The sequence below is a fragment of the Erythrolamprus reginae genome, chromosome 3 (assembly GCF_031021105.1).
Source record: "Erythrolamprus reginae isolate rEryReg1 chromosome 3, rEryReg1.hap1, whole genome shotgun sequence".
NCBI classification, from domain to species: domain Eukaryota; kingdom Metazoa; phylum Chordata; class Lepidosauria; order Squamata; family Dipsadidae; genus Erythrolamprus; species Erythrolamprus reginae.
This window is the reverse complement of record NC_091952.1, coordinates 146,894,012-146,914,734: the sequence shown is the minus strand read 5'-3', so window position 1 is coordinate 146,914,734 and position 20,723 is coordinate 146,894,012. Positions and strand designations below refer to the sequence as shown.

At 38.9% G+C, this 20,723-nt stretch overlaps 1 protein-coding gene across 3 annotated transcripts; it reads right to left on the bottom strand.

Annotated features, from left to right (window-relative positions):
- Positions 1–244: 244 nt before the first annotated feature.
- ECSCR (endothelial cell surface expressed chemotaxis and apoptosis regulator) lies at positions 245–17,647 on the bottom strand. 3 transcript variants are annotated; one of them, XM_070746964.1, is made up of 7 exons: positions 17,540–17,647; positions 15,926–15,973; positions 12,714–12,836; positions 11,115–11,213; positions 8,427–8,463; positions 2,177–2,258; positions 245–1,977 (listed from the first exon to the last, which is right to left on the bottom strand). In XM_070746964.1, the coding sequence occupies exons 1-6, from the start codon at positions 17,595–17,597 to the stop codon at positions 2,195–2,197; spliced, it is 429 nt and encodes a 142-aa protein (XP_070603065.1). In that variant the 5' UTR covers positions 17,598–17,647; the 3' UTR covers positions 245–1,977; positions 2,177–2,194. The 3 variants fall into 3 exon arrangements, with proteins under 3 accessions (XP_070603065.1, XP_070603067.1, XP_070603066.1); XM_070746965.1 differs by having other exon boundaries at positions 603–627; XM_070746966.1 differs by lacking the exon at positions 15,926–15,973.
- Between the last annotated feature and the right edge of the window lie 3,076 nt (positions 17,648–20,723).

Below are 20,723 nucleotides of genomic sequence, written 5' to 3'. Positions count from 1 at the left end.
TGAGCTATTGACATGTCTTACCATGTTAAAGATAAGAGGTTGTTTCTCATGCTAGGCAATTCAGATAGGAGGTAGGAAGTTCCTTCCCTTTGTGAAATGGGTAGAGCTCTTCACCTCACAACTTTCTTGTAGCAGTTCCCTCTCATCAGCATCGGGATGGCCCCTATTTGAGTGTATATTCTGGGAAAGTGAAGACTGTTCAACAAGGCTCTTGAAGGCTTTTTCCATCAAGGATCCTGATTACTTTGTTTCATTCTTTTCTTTATTGTTTGATTATTTTTAATCATCATATTTCTGCATTTTAATTATGAACTGGTGGAGTGTTGTAAAGAAACAATATACAAAGACACAAGTACATAAATGAAAAGTTTGTATTTCATTGTATTTCATTTCTAATTTTTGACATATGGTAGTTATTTTTATCTGAAAAGTAATAATTACAGATAAATTATATTAATGTCAACTGAATGCTGCCCAATTAAATATATTCCAAAAATTTCAAGATTTGAAATTAATTCGTAGAGCAAATTGATAATCTGTTCAATCTTTCTGGTTTTTAAAATGAAGGCAGTTCAAAAACTTCATTGAAGTACTGTATTTTATCTTGTTTTTACTGCCTTTGAAATTCTGCTAAAAGATAAAGTACAAATCTTTATATCAAAATAAATTATTTTTTAAAAACTATAATTTTTCCTAATGAAAATACAAACAATGATACTTCATGTGATTTTGACTGAAGAACCAGATTAGGATGAATATGCTTTTGAACTTTCAAAATTTCAAGGCCAAAGTTTCAGATATAAGCATGTAAGAGAAAAAACACTCATGCCAAAAGATGAAGGAAACTCCATCCCTATCTTCCAAAGACATTCTTTCAAAATCAAACACAAAAATTTCTATGACAATGACTGGAATGTAAAATAAAACAATGGCACTCAATAAGATTTTCATCTCAGAGGTAAATGGAAACACATCTTAAAACATTCTACATGTTTTGAGGAAACTAAATTGAAATACTTTAAGATAAATAAATTTAAAGAAATAGTTTATGATTGAGCAAAAGGAAATATCCTTCTACACTTTCATGGCCTCTTGAATTACAGCCTACTCCTTTCAATTGGCAGGAACTATTGTGGGGGCTGGAAGAGTATGGTATTTGGGGAGGGGACAGAAGCCTCTGCTTCCAAATCCTTACTATACTGCTATGTTCTTCATCCAACCCTTAGTTTCTGTACTCAGCTGTATAGCAGCAAATAATAATAGTCCAACAGTAAGACACAACAGGAGTCCCATGTATACCTCCTATAGATTCAGATAGCAATTATTAGGAAAGTCTGCCTAAGGCCCTAAAATGCTCTTGAGTATATGATACTAGGTTATTGGATCACTAATCTGATTATGAGGCTTGTGCAATGCTCTGAAAGAAAGATGAAAAGGCCCTTTGGAGCGCGCAGGAGAATTACTGCAGCAAGTTGTAAAACCATATGTATCTTTTCCAGATTGCTAACAGCCGCAATAGACCAACATATGATCTTATAGCAGGGGTGTCAAACACATGTCATCACAGCAGCGTCACGTGAGTCCTCGGAGAGGGGCGGCATACAAATCCAATTAAAATCAAAAATCAAATCAAAGGTATCGGGACTTCCCCTCCTTCACTAAACTGGGCGTGGGCATGGCCAGAATATGATGCCTCCAGCCCGTAGGCTGGGAGTTTGATAGCCCTGTCCCATAGGAAGGCCTGTCTACTTTAAACAATTACAGACGTAAGTTATGTTTGTGTCCCGCAGCATCCAAGCCACCTTTTTGCATTCAAATACTGTATGAAACCTGATTATAATGCAATTCAGATAGTTATAGGCCAAATGGTAACATCTTAACGTTTTGCTGAATTCTTTCTGCATGAATACATTTTAAAAATGAAATGTTTAGTGTTTAGTTACTCCTATTCTTCATGAGTAATTACCTTCACGAGATCTAGAAAACAAAACAAAGGGAAAATTAGTAGACCTCTGTTCTAAGTAATTGTTAACTGAGAACATTAAATACTCCTCAGATATTTATGTTGCATTAAATTTTGTCATTCCAAAACATGAGCATGTTGCATTTCTCTGAATTAGTTGAACAAAAGAGGAACACTTGAACAATATTTGGATCCATGTCCCCATCCTCTTACTTTTGCTGCTGGTTGCTTTTAAGTCTTCATGGAGACCAACAAAGCATTCTTATTGCCGACTGTAGTATCAGCATCCGAACAGCTACCAAAGGAACAAAAATGCAGAAATTACTTCTCTGTTTCTTTCATAAGAAAATATGTAGAATATAAGGAACCATTCTAGTAAACTAGGAACTATATATGTCTTTTTGTTTTAATATCATTATGCTACACTATGATAGCATTTTAAAATAATAAACTCATATAGCATAGGTACTATATTAATATCACAAAATAATGAAAACACCAGTAGGTCTTCTTTCTTTCTGAAATGTTGACAATGTTTGGCTCAAGAAACCTGATCCAAAATTTAAAAAGTGATTTAGTTTTAAAACAAAAAATATGATGGAGCAGATTATTAATGACATGGTGGCTAAAGGGACCAGAGTAGGAACCATGAGATACGAGTTCTAATCCTGCCTTAAATATGTACCAAGCTGGGGGATTTGGGGCCAGTCGCTCTGTCAGAAGAAAGCTGGGACAAACTACTTCTGAAAATGTTGCTAAGAAAACTGCATGAATTTGTCCATGTAATTGCCAGAAGACAAGACTGTTTTGTACATGCTGTACATATATGCATACAGTATTTTATTTGCTGCAGGATTAACTATTTTCACTTACGTTTTCTTGAAGTAGGCTTTTCAAGCATAGATTGGGGGGGGGGATCACTACACATGTAAATAAGTAATTAGAATGCCTGGAACAAAAATATTCTGGCTCCAGAATCAAAACCTTTAGACCAAGTCAAGGAAATTTGGGCCAAAAGCTTATCTCCCTTGCAACTCCAGAGGAATGTCCATTATAGAACTTCTGAACCCTAAATCTGAACCCTGGCCTTGGTCTAAACTCTAAAGATAGATTTGTGAGATGGGGAGAAGAATGGACAATCTTCAACTGAAAAGCAGATGTATCTGTTGAACAGACAGCTATTTTCTCATTTTTTATTACAAGAAATGAATAAAAATAATACATTTCAGCACAAAATAGAAATCAAGATTTAGATAACATTCTCTAACAACGTATTGCCAAACCAATAAACAAAATAGCAAATTTCACAAAGTGAAGTGTGATTTTTAAAAGCTACGTTAATCTTAATTTTATCACACCAGAGAAAGCCAAATTTCAAAAAATGCCTTTCTAGTTTTAATATCTTATTTCTTAGCAGTAGCCGCTCCTTCATGCAAACCAAACAATGGGCTTTAAGTACAATTTCAAATGCAATCTCAATCTTCCTCCTTCCTTTGTAACTTGGATGGTTTTTTATTTAAGCCTGGCAAGATAGAAGCTTAATAATAAAAACCTGGACTTTTTCGTTTGTCATGCAAACCTAGATATAGTTTTCTGCCATTGCTGAAATCTGCCTAGAAGAATCAGTATGACAAGTGAGAAATAGGGAAATTTAGACAGTGTATTAGGACATGGCTAATTGAACCCCCTTTCAAGAGCCACAAGGACCAAACACTCAGAATAAAAAATGCTTGCATATTGATTCTGCAAATCTGCCCAGGGCATCACATCAGGATGTACTAGTGTGAATGTCCTTCTCAATTTGATGTGAATAAATCCAATAGAGTTTGCCAAATTATATGGACATTTTAAATTGACAACAATTAATGGAGGGTTTTTTGTAAATCCTCTAGGAGTCTGGACAGCAATGTTCCATAGGACAGTCTAACAGTTTTCTTTGATTAAAAAAGTCCTATGATAAGTAAGGTTGACGAGTTCAAGGCTAGCCATCTTCTGTTCCATTTCAGCTGTCTAATACAGATAGTCCTTGAGTCACTAATGCAATGGAGTCTCCCAATTACATTCCTTGAGGATTCATAGGAATGAGTTCCATAACTTGACCACAGTGACTCCCTACTTTTACCCACACGGTTGCTAATTGAATGCACAGGTCACTAAGTACACATGAAGTATTTCAGGGTGGGGAAGGCCATGGGCAAACCACCTGCTTAAGACCACCCAAGGCCTCCTTTGACCCACTGAGATTTATTTATTTATTATTTATTATTTGGATTTGTATGCCGCCCCTCTCCGAAGACTCGGGGCGGCTCACAACAAGTGAAAAACAATCCAATATATAATCCAATTAATTAAAATATTTAAAAAATTTTAAAAAACCCTATACTAACATACACACACACAAGCATACCATGTATAAATTTAACATGCCCAGGAGATGTTTAGTTTCCCCATGCCTGACGGCAAAGGTGGGTTTTGAGGAGTTTACGGAAGGCAGGAAGAGTAGGGGCAGTTCTGATCTCCGGGGGGAGTTGGTTCCAGAGAGTCAGTGCCGCCACAGAGAAGGCTCTCCCCCTGGGGACCCGCCAACCGACATTGTTTAGTTGACGGGACCCGGAGGAGGCCCACTCTGTGGGACCTAATCGGTCGCTGGGATTCGTGCGGCAGGAGGCGGTCTTGGAGATATTCTGGTCCGATGCCATGAAGGGCTTTAAAGGTCATAACCAACACTTTGAATTGTGACCGGAAACTGGTCGGCAGCCAGTGCAGACTGCGGAGTGATGGTGAAACATGGGCATACCTGGGTAAGCCCATGACTGCTCTCGCAGCTGCATTCTGCACGATCTGAAGTTTCCGAACACTTTTCAAAGGTAGCCCCATGTAGAGAGCATTACAGTAGTCGAACCTCGAGGTGATGAGGGCATGAGTGACTGTGAGCAATGAGTCCCGGTCCAGATAGGGCCGCAACTGGTGCACCAGGCGAACCTGGGCAAACACCCCCCTCGCCACAGCTGAATGATGGTTCTCTAATGTGAGCTGTGGATCGAGGAGGACGCCCAAGTTGCGGACCCTCTCTGAGGGGGTCAATAATTCCCCCCCCAGGGTAATGGACGAACAGATGGGATTGTCCTTGGGAGGCAAAACCCACAGCCACTCCGTCTTATCCGGGATATCTCATGCTCTCCACAATTGTTTCCCTTCACCCCATGCTGTCATGCTAGGTCTGCCTATGGAGACTCACTTATCTTGCAAAGATTATTATTATTATTATTTATTATTATTTATTAGATTTGTATGCCGCCCCTCTCCGTAGACTCGGGGCGGCTTACAGCAATGAGCCGATCTAATGAGCCGTCTCCTCTCCAGCCACTTTGAACTCCAAAAGCAGAGCGATGAGAGCAGAGGGAGAGCAGGGTGAGCATTACTCGCTCGGCTTCTCTGGCTCACCAAGTTACCTGCCATTTCTGGAGTGGTAGGCAGACTCAGTGAGTCTCTTCCAAAGGCTTCCATTGTCGATGCAGAAAAGTATTTACATGCCGACGGGAGGCTTTGGGGCAACGTTACTTCAAGTATCCCATTGGCATGCAAATGCGATTATCTAGGTCCCCAGCAGTCGGGTTTCAGGCCCGGTTACAGCATGGAAACTGCTTTGGTCGCGTTGATGGATGATCTCTGGCGGGCCCGGGACAGGGGTTTATCCTCTGTCCTGGTGCTCCTTGACCTCTCAGCGGCTTTCGATACCATCAACCATGGTATCTTTCTGCACCAGCTGGAGGGGTTGGGGGTGGGAGGCACTGTTCTCCAGTGATTCTCCTCCTACCTCTCCAGTCGGTCGCAGTCGGTGTTAGTGGGGGGCCAGAGGTCGACTCCGAGGTCTCTCCCTTGTGGGGTGCCTCAGGGGTCGGTCCTCTCCCCACTGCTATTTAATATCTACATGAAACCGCTGGGTGAGATCATCCAAGGGCATGGGGTGAGGTATCATCAGTACGCTGATGATACCCAGCTTTACATCTCCACCCCATGTCTAGTCAACGAAGCAGTGGAAGTGATGTGCCGGTGTCTGGAGGCTGTTGGGGCCTGGATGAGTGTCAACAGACTCAAACTCAACCCGGATAAGACGGAGTGGCTGTGGGTTTTGCCTCCCAAGGACAATTCCATCTGTCCTTCCATTACCCTGGGGGGGGGAATTATTGACCCCCTCGGAGAGGGTCCGCAACTTGGGCGTCCTCCTCGATCCACAGCTCACATTAGAGAACCATCTTTCAGCTGTGGCGAGGGGGGCGTTTGCCCAGGTTCGCCTGGTGCACCAGTTGCGGCCCTATCTCGACCGGGACTCACTGCTCACATTTACTCATGCCCTTATCACCTCGAGGTTCGACTACTGTAATGCTCTCTACATGGGGCTACCTTTGAAAAGTGTTCGGAAACTTCAGATCGTGCAGAATGCAGCTGCGAGAGCAGTCATGGGCTTACCTAGGTATGCCCATGTTTCACCAACACTCCGCAGTCTGCATTGGTTGCCGATCAACTTCCGGTTACAATTCAAAGTGTTGGCTATGACCTTTAAAGCCCTTCATGGCACTGAACCAGAATATCTCCGAGACCGCCTGCTGCCGCACAAATCCCAGCAACCGATTAGGTCCCACAGAGTGGGCCTTCTCCGGGTCCCGTCAACTAAACAATGTCGGTTGGCGGGCCCCAGGGGAAGAGCCTTCTCTGTGGCAGCCCCGGCCCTCTGGAACCAACTCCCCCCGGAGATTAGAACTGCCCCTACTCTCCTTGCCTTTCATAAGCTCCTTAAGACCCACCTTTGTCGTCAGGCATGGGGGAACTGAGACCTCTCCCCCGGGCATATACAATTTATGAATGGTATGTTTGTGTGTATGTGTGTTTAGAAAATTGGGTTTTTTAAATGTTTTTAAACAGTAATTTAGATTTGTTGTAAATTGTTTTCACTTTGTTGTGAGCCGCCCCGAGTCTGCGGAGAGGGGCGGCATACAAATCTAAATAATAAATAAATAAATAAATAAATAAATAAATAATAAATATTTTTCACTCAGAGACTGGAAGCTTCTGGGGGCCATGATCTTGCACAATTTCAGGCACCCATCTGCTTTTGCAGAGAGAGTTCATCCCGGTCAACTCATTCTGGCTGACTCGACTGGCTGACTCAACCCAGCTGACTCACTGCAGCCAACTCACCATGGAACAATTCAGGAAAGAGACAAGAGAATTGTTGCAGGTCTTGTCTTGCTTTAGGTTTGACGTTTGAACCTTCTCAAGTTAGTAATCCTCAAGGCTTGGGTGAGCTGAAGCATAGAGTCCTAAGGGCTTGTTTATTTATTTGTTTGTTTGTTTGTTTGTTTGTTTGTTTGTATGCTGCCCCTCTCCGAAGACTCGGGGTGGCTCACAACAACAGAACAATACAAATCCAATAGTTAAAAACAATTTAAAACCCTTAATATAAAAAACAATCATACGTCTCATACAAACCATACGTAAAGCGGAACGGCCCAGGGGAATCAATTTCCCCATGTCTAACGGCAGAGGTGGGTTTTAAGGAGTTTGTGAAAGGCAAGGAGGGTGGGGGCAATCCTAAGGAATATGCTACATTGGCCAAGCTCTGGGGTAGGTCTGGCACCCCCAGGTAAACCGTGCACAGATCCAGGCTGAGGAGATTGTGGGAGGAGGCCTGAAGCCACCATTTCTTCCTGGCACACCCACTACGAGGGCCAGCAATTCTGCTGGAATCAAGGGTACCAGTCCTACCAGATGGCCACAGTGAATCAGCAGGGGTGAGTTAGCCATGACAAATTGCCCTGGACCCCTTTTAAATATCAAAGCTCCAAGGCATGATAACCTTAAAGGTCCATGCTACCTGTCATGCCATAACAATCAAGCAAAGGTAATAGAAAGCTTTTTATTTCATCAGAATGTCAGAAAGAAAATTGCCAACGGGTTGAGGATTCTGCCAATTGGTCAGCATGATAACTTTCCAGAACCAAAAAGGAATAGATCTAAATTTGGTGTGGTGGACCACACACACACACACACACACACACACACACACAAATACTGAGTCTGAAAATGGGTCACATCTCACTAGGGGTTAAATAAAAACAATTCCAGGAAAAAAAAATCAGCAATCCATTTGTTAAGAGAATAATCCCAAATCTATATTTTAGGTAAAATAATTTTCGCAATGAACAAATATCCTCAATATCAAATGTTTTATGATAGACTTTTTAAAAACGTATTGCTAAGATAAATAGAATGGTTTAAAAGATAAAATTGTCCAATCTCAAGAGGGAGGGGACACTTAAATTTGTATTAAAAATGCTGTATTATTCAGAGTGGGACAGAACTGAATTCAGGAAAAAAAAGATGACAATAGAATTTATCCCAGTTGACATCATAATAAAGAATTGTCTTTTAATCAGAAAGAAAACATTAATAAGAGATGTACCTGTATGATACTACAGAATGTTGAAATTTTTGCTTATCTGACAAGAAAAAAAAATATGTTACCATTTTATATAAGAAATTAAAGATATGTACAAATAAACACTCTTGTGTTTAACAACAGCCCCTCCAACTTTTCTTGATTTTCTTGTCTCAATTTATTATTTTGAATTCAGCCCTTTATCAAATTCAGGTAATGTTCACAAGTACCAATAGGTGCTTGGAACTGGATGATAAATAGATTCCCCATCTATTCTTATGTTACGCAGGGCCAAAAAAGAGTCTACTGTTACCCACAAGCACATGGATCATTCACTCACACACAGCTTGCCTTTCAAGCCATGCAAATCTCACAGCAGCCCTTTGCTTCCTACCTGCACTTTCCTGATAAATATGGCTAAAGCAGTGTTTCTCAACCTTGGCCGTTTGAAGATGTGCGGACTTCAACTCCCAAAATTCCCCAGCCAGCATCGCTGGCTGAGGAATTCTGGGAGTTGAAGTCCGCACATCTTCAAACGGCCAAGGTTGAGAAACACTGGACTAAAGCATACAGACAAGTGGGAAATAAGTAGGAACACATTAAATCACTTTCATATGAGCAGTGAGCCACATACGTTTCTTAATTTAAAGTAACAGTAAAATGTTATGGATTGCAATGTACATTCGTTTTCTCACACACTCACATGCTCATCCCCACTTGCCCGCATCCTTCTCAACTGACCCAGACTGTGCAGGCACTAGCTAAACGGCAATGGAAGCTGCCAGATCCAGATAAAGTGTAACTCAAAGGTTGGATGAGCTTCAAAGGAAAGTCCAGCCCATTTTATGCAAAGTGCTGATAGAGTCATAGTGTAAAAAAAAAAAATCTCAGTGGAATAGATGGATACACAAACATACCCTAGGCAATTCCCTATTTGATAATATTACAATTCATACTGTATATAAAAGGCCTGTTTAAAGAATGGCATGGACAGGGCAACTTAAACCTTCCAGGGGGATATGATTCCTGAGGATAAATATCATGTTGAAGAAGACATGCTATCCATGTCCCATCAAATGATACAATTTTAAAGATGGGGCCTGGAGTGTAGACACAATGTTCAATACTGCTTGTTGGTCAGAAACAATGGAAGATGAAACAATGATCACTCGTGGGCAAAATGGATGATCCCTCAGTTAGTCAGGCCCTATGCCAATGATGGCGAAACCTATGGCATAGGTGCCACAGATGGCACGCAGAGCCATTTCTGCTGGCATGCAGAGCTGTTGCCTGAGCTCAGCTCCAATGTGCATGTGTGTGTGGGCCAGCTGATTTTTGGTTTGCACAGAGGCCCTGGGAGGGCATTTTTGGCTTCCAGAGAACTTCTGGAGAAATGGAGGAGGGTGTTTTTACACTCCCTCGTCTTCAGGGAAGCCTTTGGCGCCTGAGGAGGGTGAAACACGAGCCTACTGAGCCCACCAGAAATTTGGAAACAGGCCATTTCTGGCCTCTAGAAGGCCTCCAAGAGGCATGAGAAGCTGTTTTCGTCTTCCCCAGGCATTGAATTATGGGTGTGGGCATTCACACATGTGCGATAGCACGCACCCATGCTCTTTTGGTCCCCGAGGGAAAAAAAGGTTCGCCATCACTGCTCTATGCTATAAACAGAGGATCCCAACCTTTTTTGTACCATGAACTGTGTTCTGGGAAAATAATTTTCCATACAGCAGTGGTAGTGGGGAGAGGGGGAAATGATTTTGTGCAGTACCTCGATCCCACACATGCAAGGATGAAGGTTCACTAATTTTCATGGCCCAGTTCCTAACAGGCCATGCACCACCAGTACCAGTCCATGGCCTGAGGGGTTGAGGACTACATCTTGAATTGCACCTAGTAGAAGCTTATTAGTGATCAGCAGAATCTCTGGTTTTTGGATCAGCTGCAGCTTTCAAGTGAACTTCAAGAACTGCCCAACCTAGAATATATTACAGTAGTCAATATCAGGGGTCTTCAAACTTGGCAACTTTAAGACTTGTGGACTTCAACTCCTAGAATTATTGGAATTGAAGTCCACAAATTTTAAAGTTGCCAAGTTTGAGGACCCCTGGTCTATATGCAAGGCAAGACTACTGTACTAGTCTTGAAATTTTCCACAGTAGTTCAGAGCTCTCTTTGATGACTCTGTCAAGAAATCAACTGTGATTAAATACCTAGGAGACCCTGGATGCATAAAAAGTTAATGAAGTAAAATAGTTGGATGAAGTATTTTGTATCTTGCTTTTTATTTTGCCCCAAGACACTCTGATGAAACAAAATGTGGATATCAACAATCACTCTGATTTGAGGGCACACTGTTAGTCACTGAAGCCAAGATTCCTCCTCCTTCCCCTTCAACCAAAAGGGAATATTTACAAGAATATGAATAATTTTTTCAAAAATTCTGTTTAAGTATATAATAGTGCTCTCAAATATATATTGGAGGCAGATTTTCATGAAGGATTTTGAATTAGAAACAAGTATGTTAGAATTTTCCAAAGATGAAACATCAAACCAAACTAAGGCAAGTATCTATAAAGTCAAGGAAGCAATTAGAAAAACAAGGGCGTTATCAATAATTTTAATATGAATTTAAGTAGTTAAATTGAAACTAGCAATTAAATATGACCTACTAACGTGGATGATACTGCTACAACATTGATCGCTACTACATACCTGTTACATTTTTGCAGTGACGGCAATTGAATTTTATGCTGACCACACTGACAAGGATTATTACAATCACCACCAGAATGACAATGAAGATGATGATACCTAAGTGGGAGTGGAAAACATACATAATTATTTTTCTATTGTATATCATTACACACTAACATTGTCAATGGTTACCAATACTGCCCCCCAAGGGGAACATAACCAAAGGTGACCTGCTCAGCAAGTCTGCCCTAATGAACATTATTATTATTATTATTATTATTATTATTATTATTATTATTATTTATTAGATTTGTATGCCCCCCCTCTCCATAGACTCGGGGTGGCTCACAACAATAATAATACAATATATAACAAATCTAATAATTAAAAGTCACTAAAAATCCCTTATTAAAAGAAAACATACACACAAACATACCATGCATAAACTGTATAGGCCCGGGGGAGATGTCTCAGTTCCCCCATGCCTAGCGGCAGAGGTGGGTTTTAAGAAGTTTACGGAAGACAAGGAGGGTGGGGGCAAGTCTAATCTCCGGGGGAGCTGATTCCAGAGGGTCGGGGCCACCACAGAGAAGGCTTTTCCCCTGGGTCCCGCCAGACGACATTGTTTCGTCGACGGGACCTGGAAAAGGCCAACTCTGTGGGGCCTAACCGGTCGCTGGGATTCGTGTGGCAGAAGGCGGGCCCGGATATATTATTATGATTTCTCAAAAGGGAGAGGGGAGGATTTCACTTTTAATATGCTAACTTCTAAGTTCTCATGCTCAAAACTAAGCCATAATAGAGATGGTTACAGAACTTAACAGGGTGAGCTAAATAAGACTGGAGTTTAATGTAGAATTCTAATTTGCCCCACAAATCAGTCAGTGGTAAGGTTTTATTGCCCTAGAAATCTATACTACCCTGTTTCCCCGATAGTAAGACACCCCCGATTGTAAGACGTATCGGGGGTTTCAGGGAGGTCAGCTAATATAAGCCATACCCCAAAAGTAAGACATATGTCTTACTTTCGGGGAAACACGGGGGTATTGCCACCTCCCTCTCATCTAGCTGCGCGCCGCCTCCTGCCCACGTCCGCACCGTCCCCCCTCCATACGTCACCGCGTCTGCCGCCTCCGTCTGATCCAAATGAGCGCCGCCTCCTGCCCACGCCTGCGCCATCCCCCTCTCCATACGTCGCCGCGTCTGCCACCTCCCTCTGATCTTAATGAGCGCCGCCTCCTGCCCACTTCCGCGCCGCCCCCCCTCCATACGTCACCGCATCTAAATGTTAATTTTATGGTTAAAACAAAAAATTCGACAATTTTTTTCCAATATAAGACATACCCCGAAAGTAAGACATAGTGGGGCTTTTGGGGATAAAAAGAAAGTAAGACACTGTCTTACTTTCGGGGAAACACGGTATGAGATCTAATAGTTTAATAGAAACCTCCTCACATAAGATTTACTTGTGCACCTGTAAATAGGACAAAAACTGATAGATAAAAGCTTTACAAGGGAAAAATCAAACAAATCAAATTAATGTCAATAATATTAAACTCTTTCTATTAATATTTCTAAACTAAACAAAATAAAACGTATGCCACCATGTCTACTTACCTAATGCTGCAACCGTTAATGCTGCAGATCTTTCTTCTGTAGGATGAGGGGTAGTAGGAAAATCTGGTCTTTCATTCTGGAAATCTTTTGTGAGAATCATCAATTTAGATGTACCTGTGGATACTTGGAAAAAGAGGACGCAATTGAATAAAAAAGTAAAGAAATATCTCTCTGTTTATATGTGAAACGAAGATAAAGCAAATCTTTCTTCTATTATTTTAAACGATTGTGCAACTTTGGGGAATAAGTGGGTTGGGCTGGTATATTAACTTTTACTTTTCAGTTGGAACTGAATCTGCATGGGAATGATTCCCTTTTAGTTCCATCATTATTATCATTATTCAACAGTGATACCTAACCGAGGCAGAAAACCTTAATTGAAGATTTTGAACCCTATTCAACTATGTTAAACTAGGATTCCTGACTTCTTGTCTTTCTAGCGAGCCAGAAACAGAAGCCAAGACTTATTTTTGGCTTTAAAATATTGGCTTTTTAGAAGAGCAAAAAGTCTTGAATTCTGTTCAAAAATACGCTAAACAAGCAAACTGGAACTGACTAGGCAGGGTAGACCAGCAACACTACTTTGTCCTAGTGAGTAAAAGTGTCAAGGAATAGTGTTTTATTCTTTCACACACCAGATCAAAATGGTTAATTAATTAAGAAAATATTGTATGATTATGCTGCAGCAGCCTTGCTTGCTAAACATTCTTTTCTACCTATGCCCAAGATACTAGAGATGAAATATATAGCATAACCTTAGTTGACACTGGCAACATGGGACAAAAAGAACCTAAGAGAAAATCAGTAATTACATTTTTTTTTCTACCAGTTTTGTCTGTCACACACACGAATACATTCACAGAGACAACATATTGGAAAATAATTTAGAGACAAGTTAACATCAATAAGTAATTAAGTAATTTTTTGGACCCCTTACCATGATTGCTGCTAAACTGCAAAGAAATATTGCTCTCCTACCAGTGATCTGCTGAGTTTGCTGCCTAAGCTGCCTTGCTGGCAGTCCTGTTCCCCAGACGTGAATGGGAACACTTAGGAATGACCCAAGACAACTTTTGGGAAGGTAAGTTTTGAAACTCCCTTTGGGAGCTGTCGAAAAGTATTGGGCATCCATCTTTCTGTAGGCATTTCAGGTTTTTTTAAAGTGTGCCTGGGTCTTAATTTCACTTTTGAAATTTGCCTTGCTTTTTGTCTTTAAAAGTACAAAAGTAAACCTGCTGAATGCTGATTAAGTTGCTTGTTGGAATTTAGCTGTTCACTTTCTTTTTCCTTCCTGCGATTGTTCTAAATTACTTTCACTTTAACAAGGAGTGCTTGTCAATGGTGAAGTGCTCCCATTTTTGAAATCTTTTTAATTTCCAAAATACGTGGTGTGTTTTTAATTTTATTATTATTTTAACCTTGGATCGAAATATCTAGAAAATACCTTTCTTGCTTTCTTCTGCTTCAGCTTCTTTATTCTCTGGTTAAGCTTCGTAGAGCAACAATACTACATTAAAGACAAGCAATGGCTAAATCTGAGAAAAGGTCTTTTGGCAACATGCAACTTTTAATTGAAAGCTTTTTTAAAAAAAGTTTGGTGAGATAATAATGCTCATAGAAAATATGCAAAGTCTTTTAGAAAAATCTGATTTGAAAGCTGCAGATCTAAGAAATATTGAATACAGATAGGCAACTGAGTTGATTCCATACATCTCTCTCTGAACTTTAAATCTGCATTTGTTTGCAAAAGAAGAAGCCTGACATGGAGAAGTGTCAATTAGTTTTTCCTGGGAGGACTGGGGAGATTGGAGAAAGGTTTTATTACTCTTAATTGCCAATCACTTTTATCTGGATGTTGCTTGGAAGATAGACAAATTGCGGAGATTGAATATATTATATTTAACTAGACAATAACTGATAAGAAATGGCATCAAGAAAGAAACATGGCTATTTGATCCAGGATTAATTACTCTTAACTTTTGGTATGATTTGGGATAGATAAGATGCCATGGTAAATTTGATCACAGTAACACTTTGTTAACAGAGGGTTTGGAAACTCTAATCTTGTTCTTTTCATTGTTATTGTTCTTCCTGTTAACTATTCTGTCATTAATATATAGATGACAGTTTAATAGCTTGCCAGTGGATTTACTAGTTTTTAAAAAATGAAGAGGGGACTTCTTTTGCAAGGGGTGGCAACTAATTTTGTAGGAATGTATTAATCACTATTCAACCAAGGGGGATAATATATATATTGGGTTTGTTTTTTCTTTTTTAATGCCTCTCTTTAATGTCTTAGATTCTTTGTATTTTTTATTTTTTAAATTTCTTTTAGTTTTGTATTTTAAGTTTTCTTTGAATAAATTAATAATTTTAAATAGTTATAAAAATTAATTAAACTTGTTTTCCCTCTTTCTCCCCTGAAAATAGAGTACTTTTCCAGTTGGACCACAACCGTTAAAATAGCTATTTTATGTAGTTTTCAAAAGGCTTTTGGAATAGTCTTTTCAATGAAGCATGCTTAAACAACTTTTGCTTTGTAAATCAGAAAGCTCACCAATCACTGATGTAATATATAATGACAGTAATAACAACGTGCTGCTTGCGTACAGATTATATAAATTCCTTTTAATAGTATGCATGTTAATTAATAAGTTGCAAGCTGCCTAAAGGCAGGGGAAAGCATTTTAAATATATAAATTAAGGCTGATTTCCTGTTTTGGATTATTGTCATTGTTTATTGCTGCCTTAGTTTGCTCCACTTTTACATAGTTGGTTGTCACATGATGCCTTATATATTCCACCAAGAAAAAATGGGAAAAATAGTGTGGGAAACAGTCCTGGAACCGGACTGAAGATATCTTACCAACTATCTAAGAGGGGAGGTTTTTTGTTACTTTGATAAAAATCTAAACATCTTAATGCACTTTTTCTCTCATAAACCAAGCTAGAATCTTTTAAATCCATAGGAAAACACTGATTACTGTGGAATAAATAAACATTTCCCTCACAGAACTTGCTTGGAACTTAGTATAATAGGCTTTGCAAATAAAAAGGAAGATGCGAAGATTAATGTTTTATTTCATGGGAAAAAAGCTATATTTCAAGCTAATTCTTATCCATCCAGTTAAGAGTCTTTGTTTAGTTTTTACATAGTTCAAAATTGAAAAGAAAATGGTATTGTATAATAAATAGGAGCAACTGTCCTCTACCTGCCAAGGAGGGAAGAAAGAGACTGCTATTCTCCTTGGGCTCAGAATCTACAAGCAAAATGAAAAACAAGAATGTTCTTAGAAGACATTTGAAGGAAAATTCTGGTTTTCATAACTGTAATGTACTTAAAGAAAAATTCATTTTCTCTCTCATAAATCTTGAAATGGCCTATTGTAATGATTCCCACTTATTTCCATTCATTAGCTACTAGTACTTCAGTTTCAGACTATTGAGGCATGATCTGTATTTCATTTCTGGTCCTTTCAACAAATGTTTTAATGATCTTGAAAAGAACTTCATCAAATGTGGTATACTCAAGAATGTTACATATAGTGTGGATGGTCATTCCCATAGCGACACCTCTTTCCCACATGGTTTGCTCAATTTCTGATTTTTCCCAGTTTTTTTTTAATGCTATTGTTATCTCTTTTATCTGTCACTCTAGCTGATTTTCCACTTCTTTTTTATAAGCTAATTTGCTTATTCTATTGTAACCCTATCCTCTGGAATAGCATCCCACTGGAAATATACATTGAGTTCATCCTGCTTCTTTTTCCAAAATCTCTTAAAACCTAGCTTTGGGACCAGAGCTGGGACTAGAGCGATTATTGAACCCCTCTGGAGTTTTTGTATGTTAGGGAGTGTTGTTCTGATTTTTAATACACTTTCAATAAATGTCTATAACATATTGCACATTGCTCAGAGTATTCTTGATATTAACAAATCCAATAAATAAACATGCTGCATGTGTGTCTTGTTTAATATTATTTTTGGTGCTTTTGAAAATAAATTTTATTGTTTTAATTTATTAAAACAACTTTCTTTTGCAATGGAAGTAAATTTGTCACTGAACTCTGATTCAGTTAAGGTAATTTTTATTTATGATTTCTTTGCTGGGAAGATAGGTTTCCCTGATTTTGAGAATAATAAGACCATTAGTGTCCAAATGACAAAAGATGATACTTCAGGAGTTGATTAAAGGTGGAATAGTAGTAGGGTCAGTTCAGGATACAAAAGAGGTTTACTTATCAATAGTCTTATAAGAATAATTACTCTAGGAATGGATCATGATTTGAGAGATACTATACTTAATTTATGTTTTCTGAAATTTATATACCATTTGTTTATGATTAAACAATTAAGTTACACAAAATATTATTATTGGCAATAAATAAGTCATTTCCCCCCACCCCACTCCAGTCTCCTTATCTGTAACGAGTCAATCTGTAATGTCAAGATTCAGAATCTATTTGTAGTATAATATGAATAGCAAGAAATTTCCAACAACTAGCAACTGATTTGACCATTCATGCGGTGAAATTTCTTTAACTTATTTCTTGAAAATTTCTGAAGCTGGTTTAAGCTGAAAAAGAACATAGGTGCATCTAGCTCAGCAGCAGCAACTCTCAAGTGATTCAAGCAAAAAGAAGCCTTATCCAAACATGTTAAAGATTTTTTTAATTGTATCATCACAGGAAAAAGCAAGTTAATCAACTACTCTATTTCTAAATGTTGATCTTCTAACTGAATGAAGGTGCAATTGTAGTCCTAATTATTAAAGAACTTCCCCAGGCTGTTGAGTATCTATATGACTGGTCAATATAGTACCTTACCTTGGAGAAGAACACAGTGACATATCCACAAAAATGTTAACAGTTTTAAAGCTATCATGTTTTCTTTCACTTGCCAGTCCTTAGTTCCTTACTGTTCTATTCATTCTGTGATCAGGGGAAAAATGGGGTGAACTTTGACTGTGTGAGTTGATTGTCCCAGGGCTTCCTGTTAAATAATAGAAGGAAACAGGCTCAATCAACAAGCGGACTGACGCTGTGGAATTCCTCTCTTTCCAGTTATAGGATATGAGACAGAATTAATCAGTACAAAATAAATTTAATCACTATTGTTGTAACTCTAGATAATTTCAGAATACCTATTTTCTAAAGATATTACAGGCATCTAAAAAACCCAGACTTACATATGAGGATTGAATTTGAAAATGAAAATTTCCTCATTTTGGTCCTAGAAAGAGGCTGTGAAAAGGTAGGTTTGACAGACTTCCAAGAAAATACTCATCTGTCAGTTAAGTACCATCAATTCAGGACAGAGACTTGGATGGACAAATGTTAGTAATCTGCCTCCAACAATACTCCGTAATGCTTCCAAAGATATTCCAATAATATCCAATTTATCCACCTTATCTATTTCTTCCCTTACTACTTTCCTCCTTTGACCAAGAGAGTCTGCTAACCTACATTGGTTCTTATACCATGCTCAAATAATCTCCAAACTCAGTTCTTAGTGTAGCTTCTTGGTCCTTGTGAAGTTTTCTCAGAATAATCAGGTGCTCTTGTGGATTTTAATATACAGTTTAATATACAGGGCCTATACAGTTTATACATGGTATGTTTGTGTGTATGTTTGTTTTTAATAATGCGGTTTTAGCGGGGTTTTAAAAAATTATTAGATTTGTTCTTACATTGTTCTTGTTATTGTTGTGAGCCGGCCCGAGTCTACGGAGACGGGCGGCATACAAATCTAATAAATAAATAAATAAAATAAAATAAATTTTAATATATTCTAATATATTTTATTTTACTTCTTGACATTGTTGGTTAAAATATGTCCTTGTCCTTAGTAGTTTGACTCTGAATGAGATGTTGGTCTGTGACGCCTAACGCCTTCATTCTCCCTGTGATAGTTTGCATTGAAAGTTACTAGTATCTTTCCTTTTTGAAATTTTGAGAAATTTTATTTTGCTTTAATTACCACTTTCCTTTCCTTTCACATTTTCCTTTGTCTCTCTCATAATTCAAATTCTCTACTCTATACATATTAAGTATACAAAATCTGTTCATTATCATGATTTTATATACTAACTATATTATCTAGGACAGCTTTTTCCTCTTAATTTTAATTTTTCAAGTTTACTATATATTTAACATCAGTAATTAATAATCTGTTTTACAACTTAAACTTGAAAGTCTTGGAAAGTCTATTTATTCTGATGTTGTCCATCAAATGAAGTTACATATAAAGTTTGCATGTTGCTTGAGGGAGAGGCTGACAAAGAACAAATACCTTTAAATTATGTATTAATCTGTAACCTATATTTACATATACCTAAACCAAATATTCTTGTAATTCTTTGTTGTTGTTGTTGTTGTTGTTGTTGTTAGTCGTGAAGTCATGTCCAACCCATCGTGATCCCATGGACAACGTTCCTACAGGACTTCTGTCCTCTACCATCCCTCGGAGTCTACTTAATCTCACACCGACTGCTTCAGTGTCTCCATCCAGCGGCCTCATTCTCTGCCGTCCTGTTCTTCTTTTGCCCTCAATCATTCCCAGCATCATTCCTTGCAGGGCCACCATCAGGAATTTTGGGGCCCCATACAGCCTAAGTGTCTGCCCCCCCCCGGCCATTTTAAAACTACTGCCCCCCAAATCCCGTGCCATGCCCACCATGGCCACACACCCTGGGCAAGCCCTCCCCCGGCCCTCTGAGGTCAAACACAGCCCTGATGTGGCCCTCAATGAAATTGAGTTTGACACCCCTGGCCTAGAGGCTAAATCCTATGAACAAGGGCTTAGAGAATGAGTATGTTTAGCTCAATAAATAGAAAACTGAGGGGGAATATAATAGTAGTTCCCCAATCCTTAAAGGGCTGCCACAGAGCAGATGGCATCTATTTATTCTCCATGCCACCTGAAGGTAGTACAAGAAGCAATGGGCGGAACCTCACCAAGAAGAAATGCAATCTGGAAATAAGGAAAAACTTGGGACTGGGCGGCATAGAAATAATAAATAAATAAATCCCTTCTTTTTTATTAAAAGAAATTAATAGAAACATAGAAACATAGAAGACTGATGGCAGAAAAAGACCTCATGGTCCATCTAGTCTGCCCTTATACTATTTCCTGTATTTTATCTTAGGATGGATATATGTTTATCCCAGGCATGTTTAAATTCAGTTACTGTGGATTTACCAACCATGGCTGCTGGAAGTTTGTTCCAAGCATCTACTACTCTTTCAGTGAAATAATGTTTTCTCAGGTTGCTTTTGATCTTTCCCCCAACTAACTTCAGATTGTGTCCCCTTGTCCTTGTGTTCACTTTCCTATTAAAAACACCTCTCCTGGACCTTATTTAACCCTTTAACATATTTAAATGTTTCGATCATGTCCCCCCTTTTCCTTCTGTCCTCCAGACTATACAGATTGAGTTCATGAAGTCTTTCCTGATACGTTTTATGCTTAAGACCTTCCACCATTCTTGTAGCCCGTCTTTGGACCCGTTCAATTTTGTCAATAATAATTTTAAAAAACCAAAATCCATTACTATTAAAACTAAAACAACCAGCAAAACTATTAATAAAAACAGGTGAGGGCTGGGTTTTTTTCTCTGTTATTATTTAAATGCTTTTACCATATGCTTTAAATCAAGAATCACTTCTCTCTCTGTTTCTCTCTCTTTTCTGTCATTCTCTGCCTCAATCATTTTCTCATTTCTCTTTTTTCTCCCCTTTTTTCTATCATTTCTCTCTCTCTTCCTTCCACTCTTCTCTCTCTCTCTTTCTTCCTCTCTTTCACTATCTTCCTTCCTCTCTCATCTCTTTCTTTCTTTCTCTTTCTCTCTTTCTTTCTTTCTCTTTCTCTCACTCTCTTCCTTCCTCTCTCATCTCTTTCTTTCTTTCTCTATCTTGCTTTCTTCCTCTCTTCTCCTCTCTTCCTTCCTCTCTCATCTCTTTCTTTCTTTCCTTCTCTCTCTCTTTCTCTCTCTTGCTTTCTTCCTCTCTC

Excerpts from the sequence above, each read along its gene's own strand:
- ECSCR (XM_070746964.1), bottom strand. The coding sequence starts at position 17,597 with ATGATAGCTTTAAAACTGTTAACATTTTTGTGGATATGTCACTGTGTT. Across the intron at positions 12,837-15,925 it reads CTTTCTTCCCTCCTTGGCAG|TATCCACAGGTACATCTAAA; the intron begins GTAGAGGACAGT and ends TCTTTTTCCAAG. Across the intron at positions 8,464-11,114 it reads TCACTGCAAAAATGTAACAG|ATAAGCAAAAATTTCAACAT; the intron begins GTATGTAGTAGC and ends TTTTCTTGTCAG.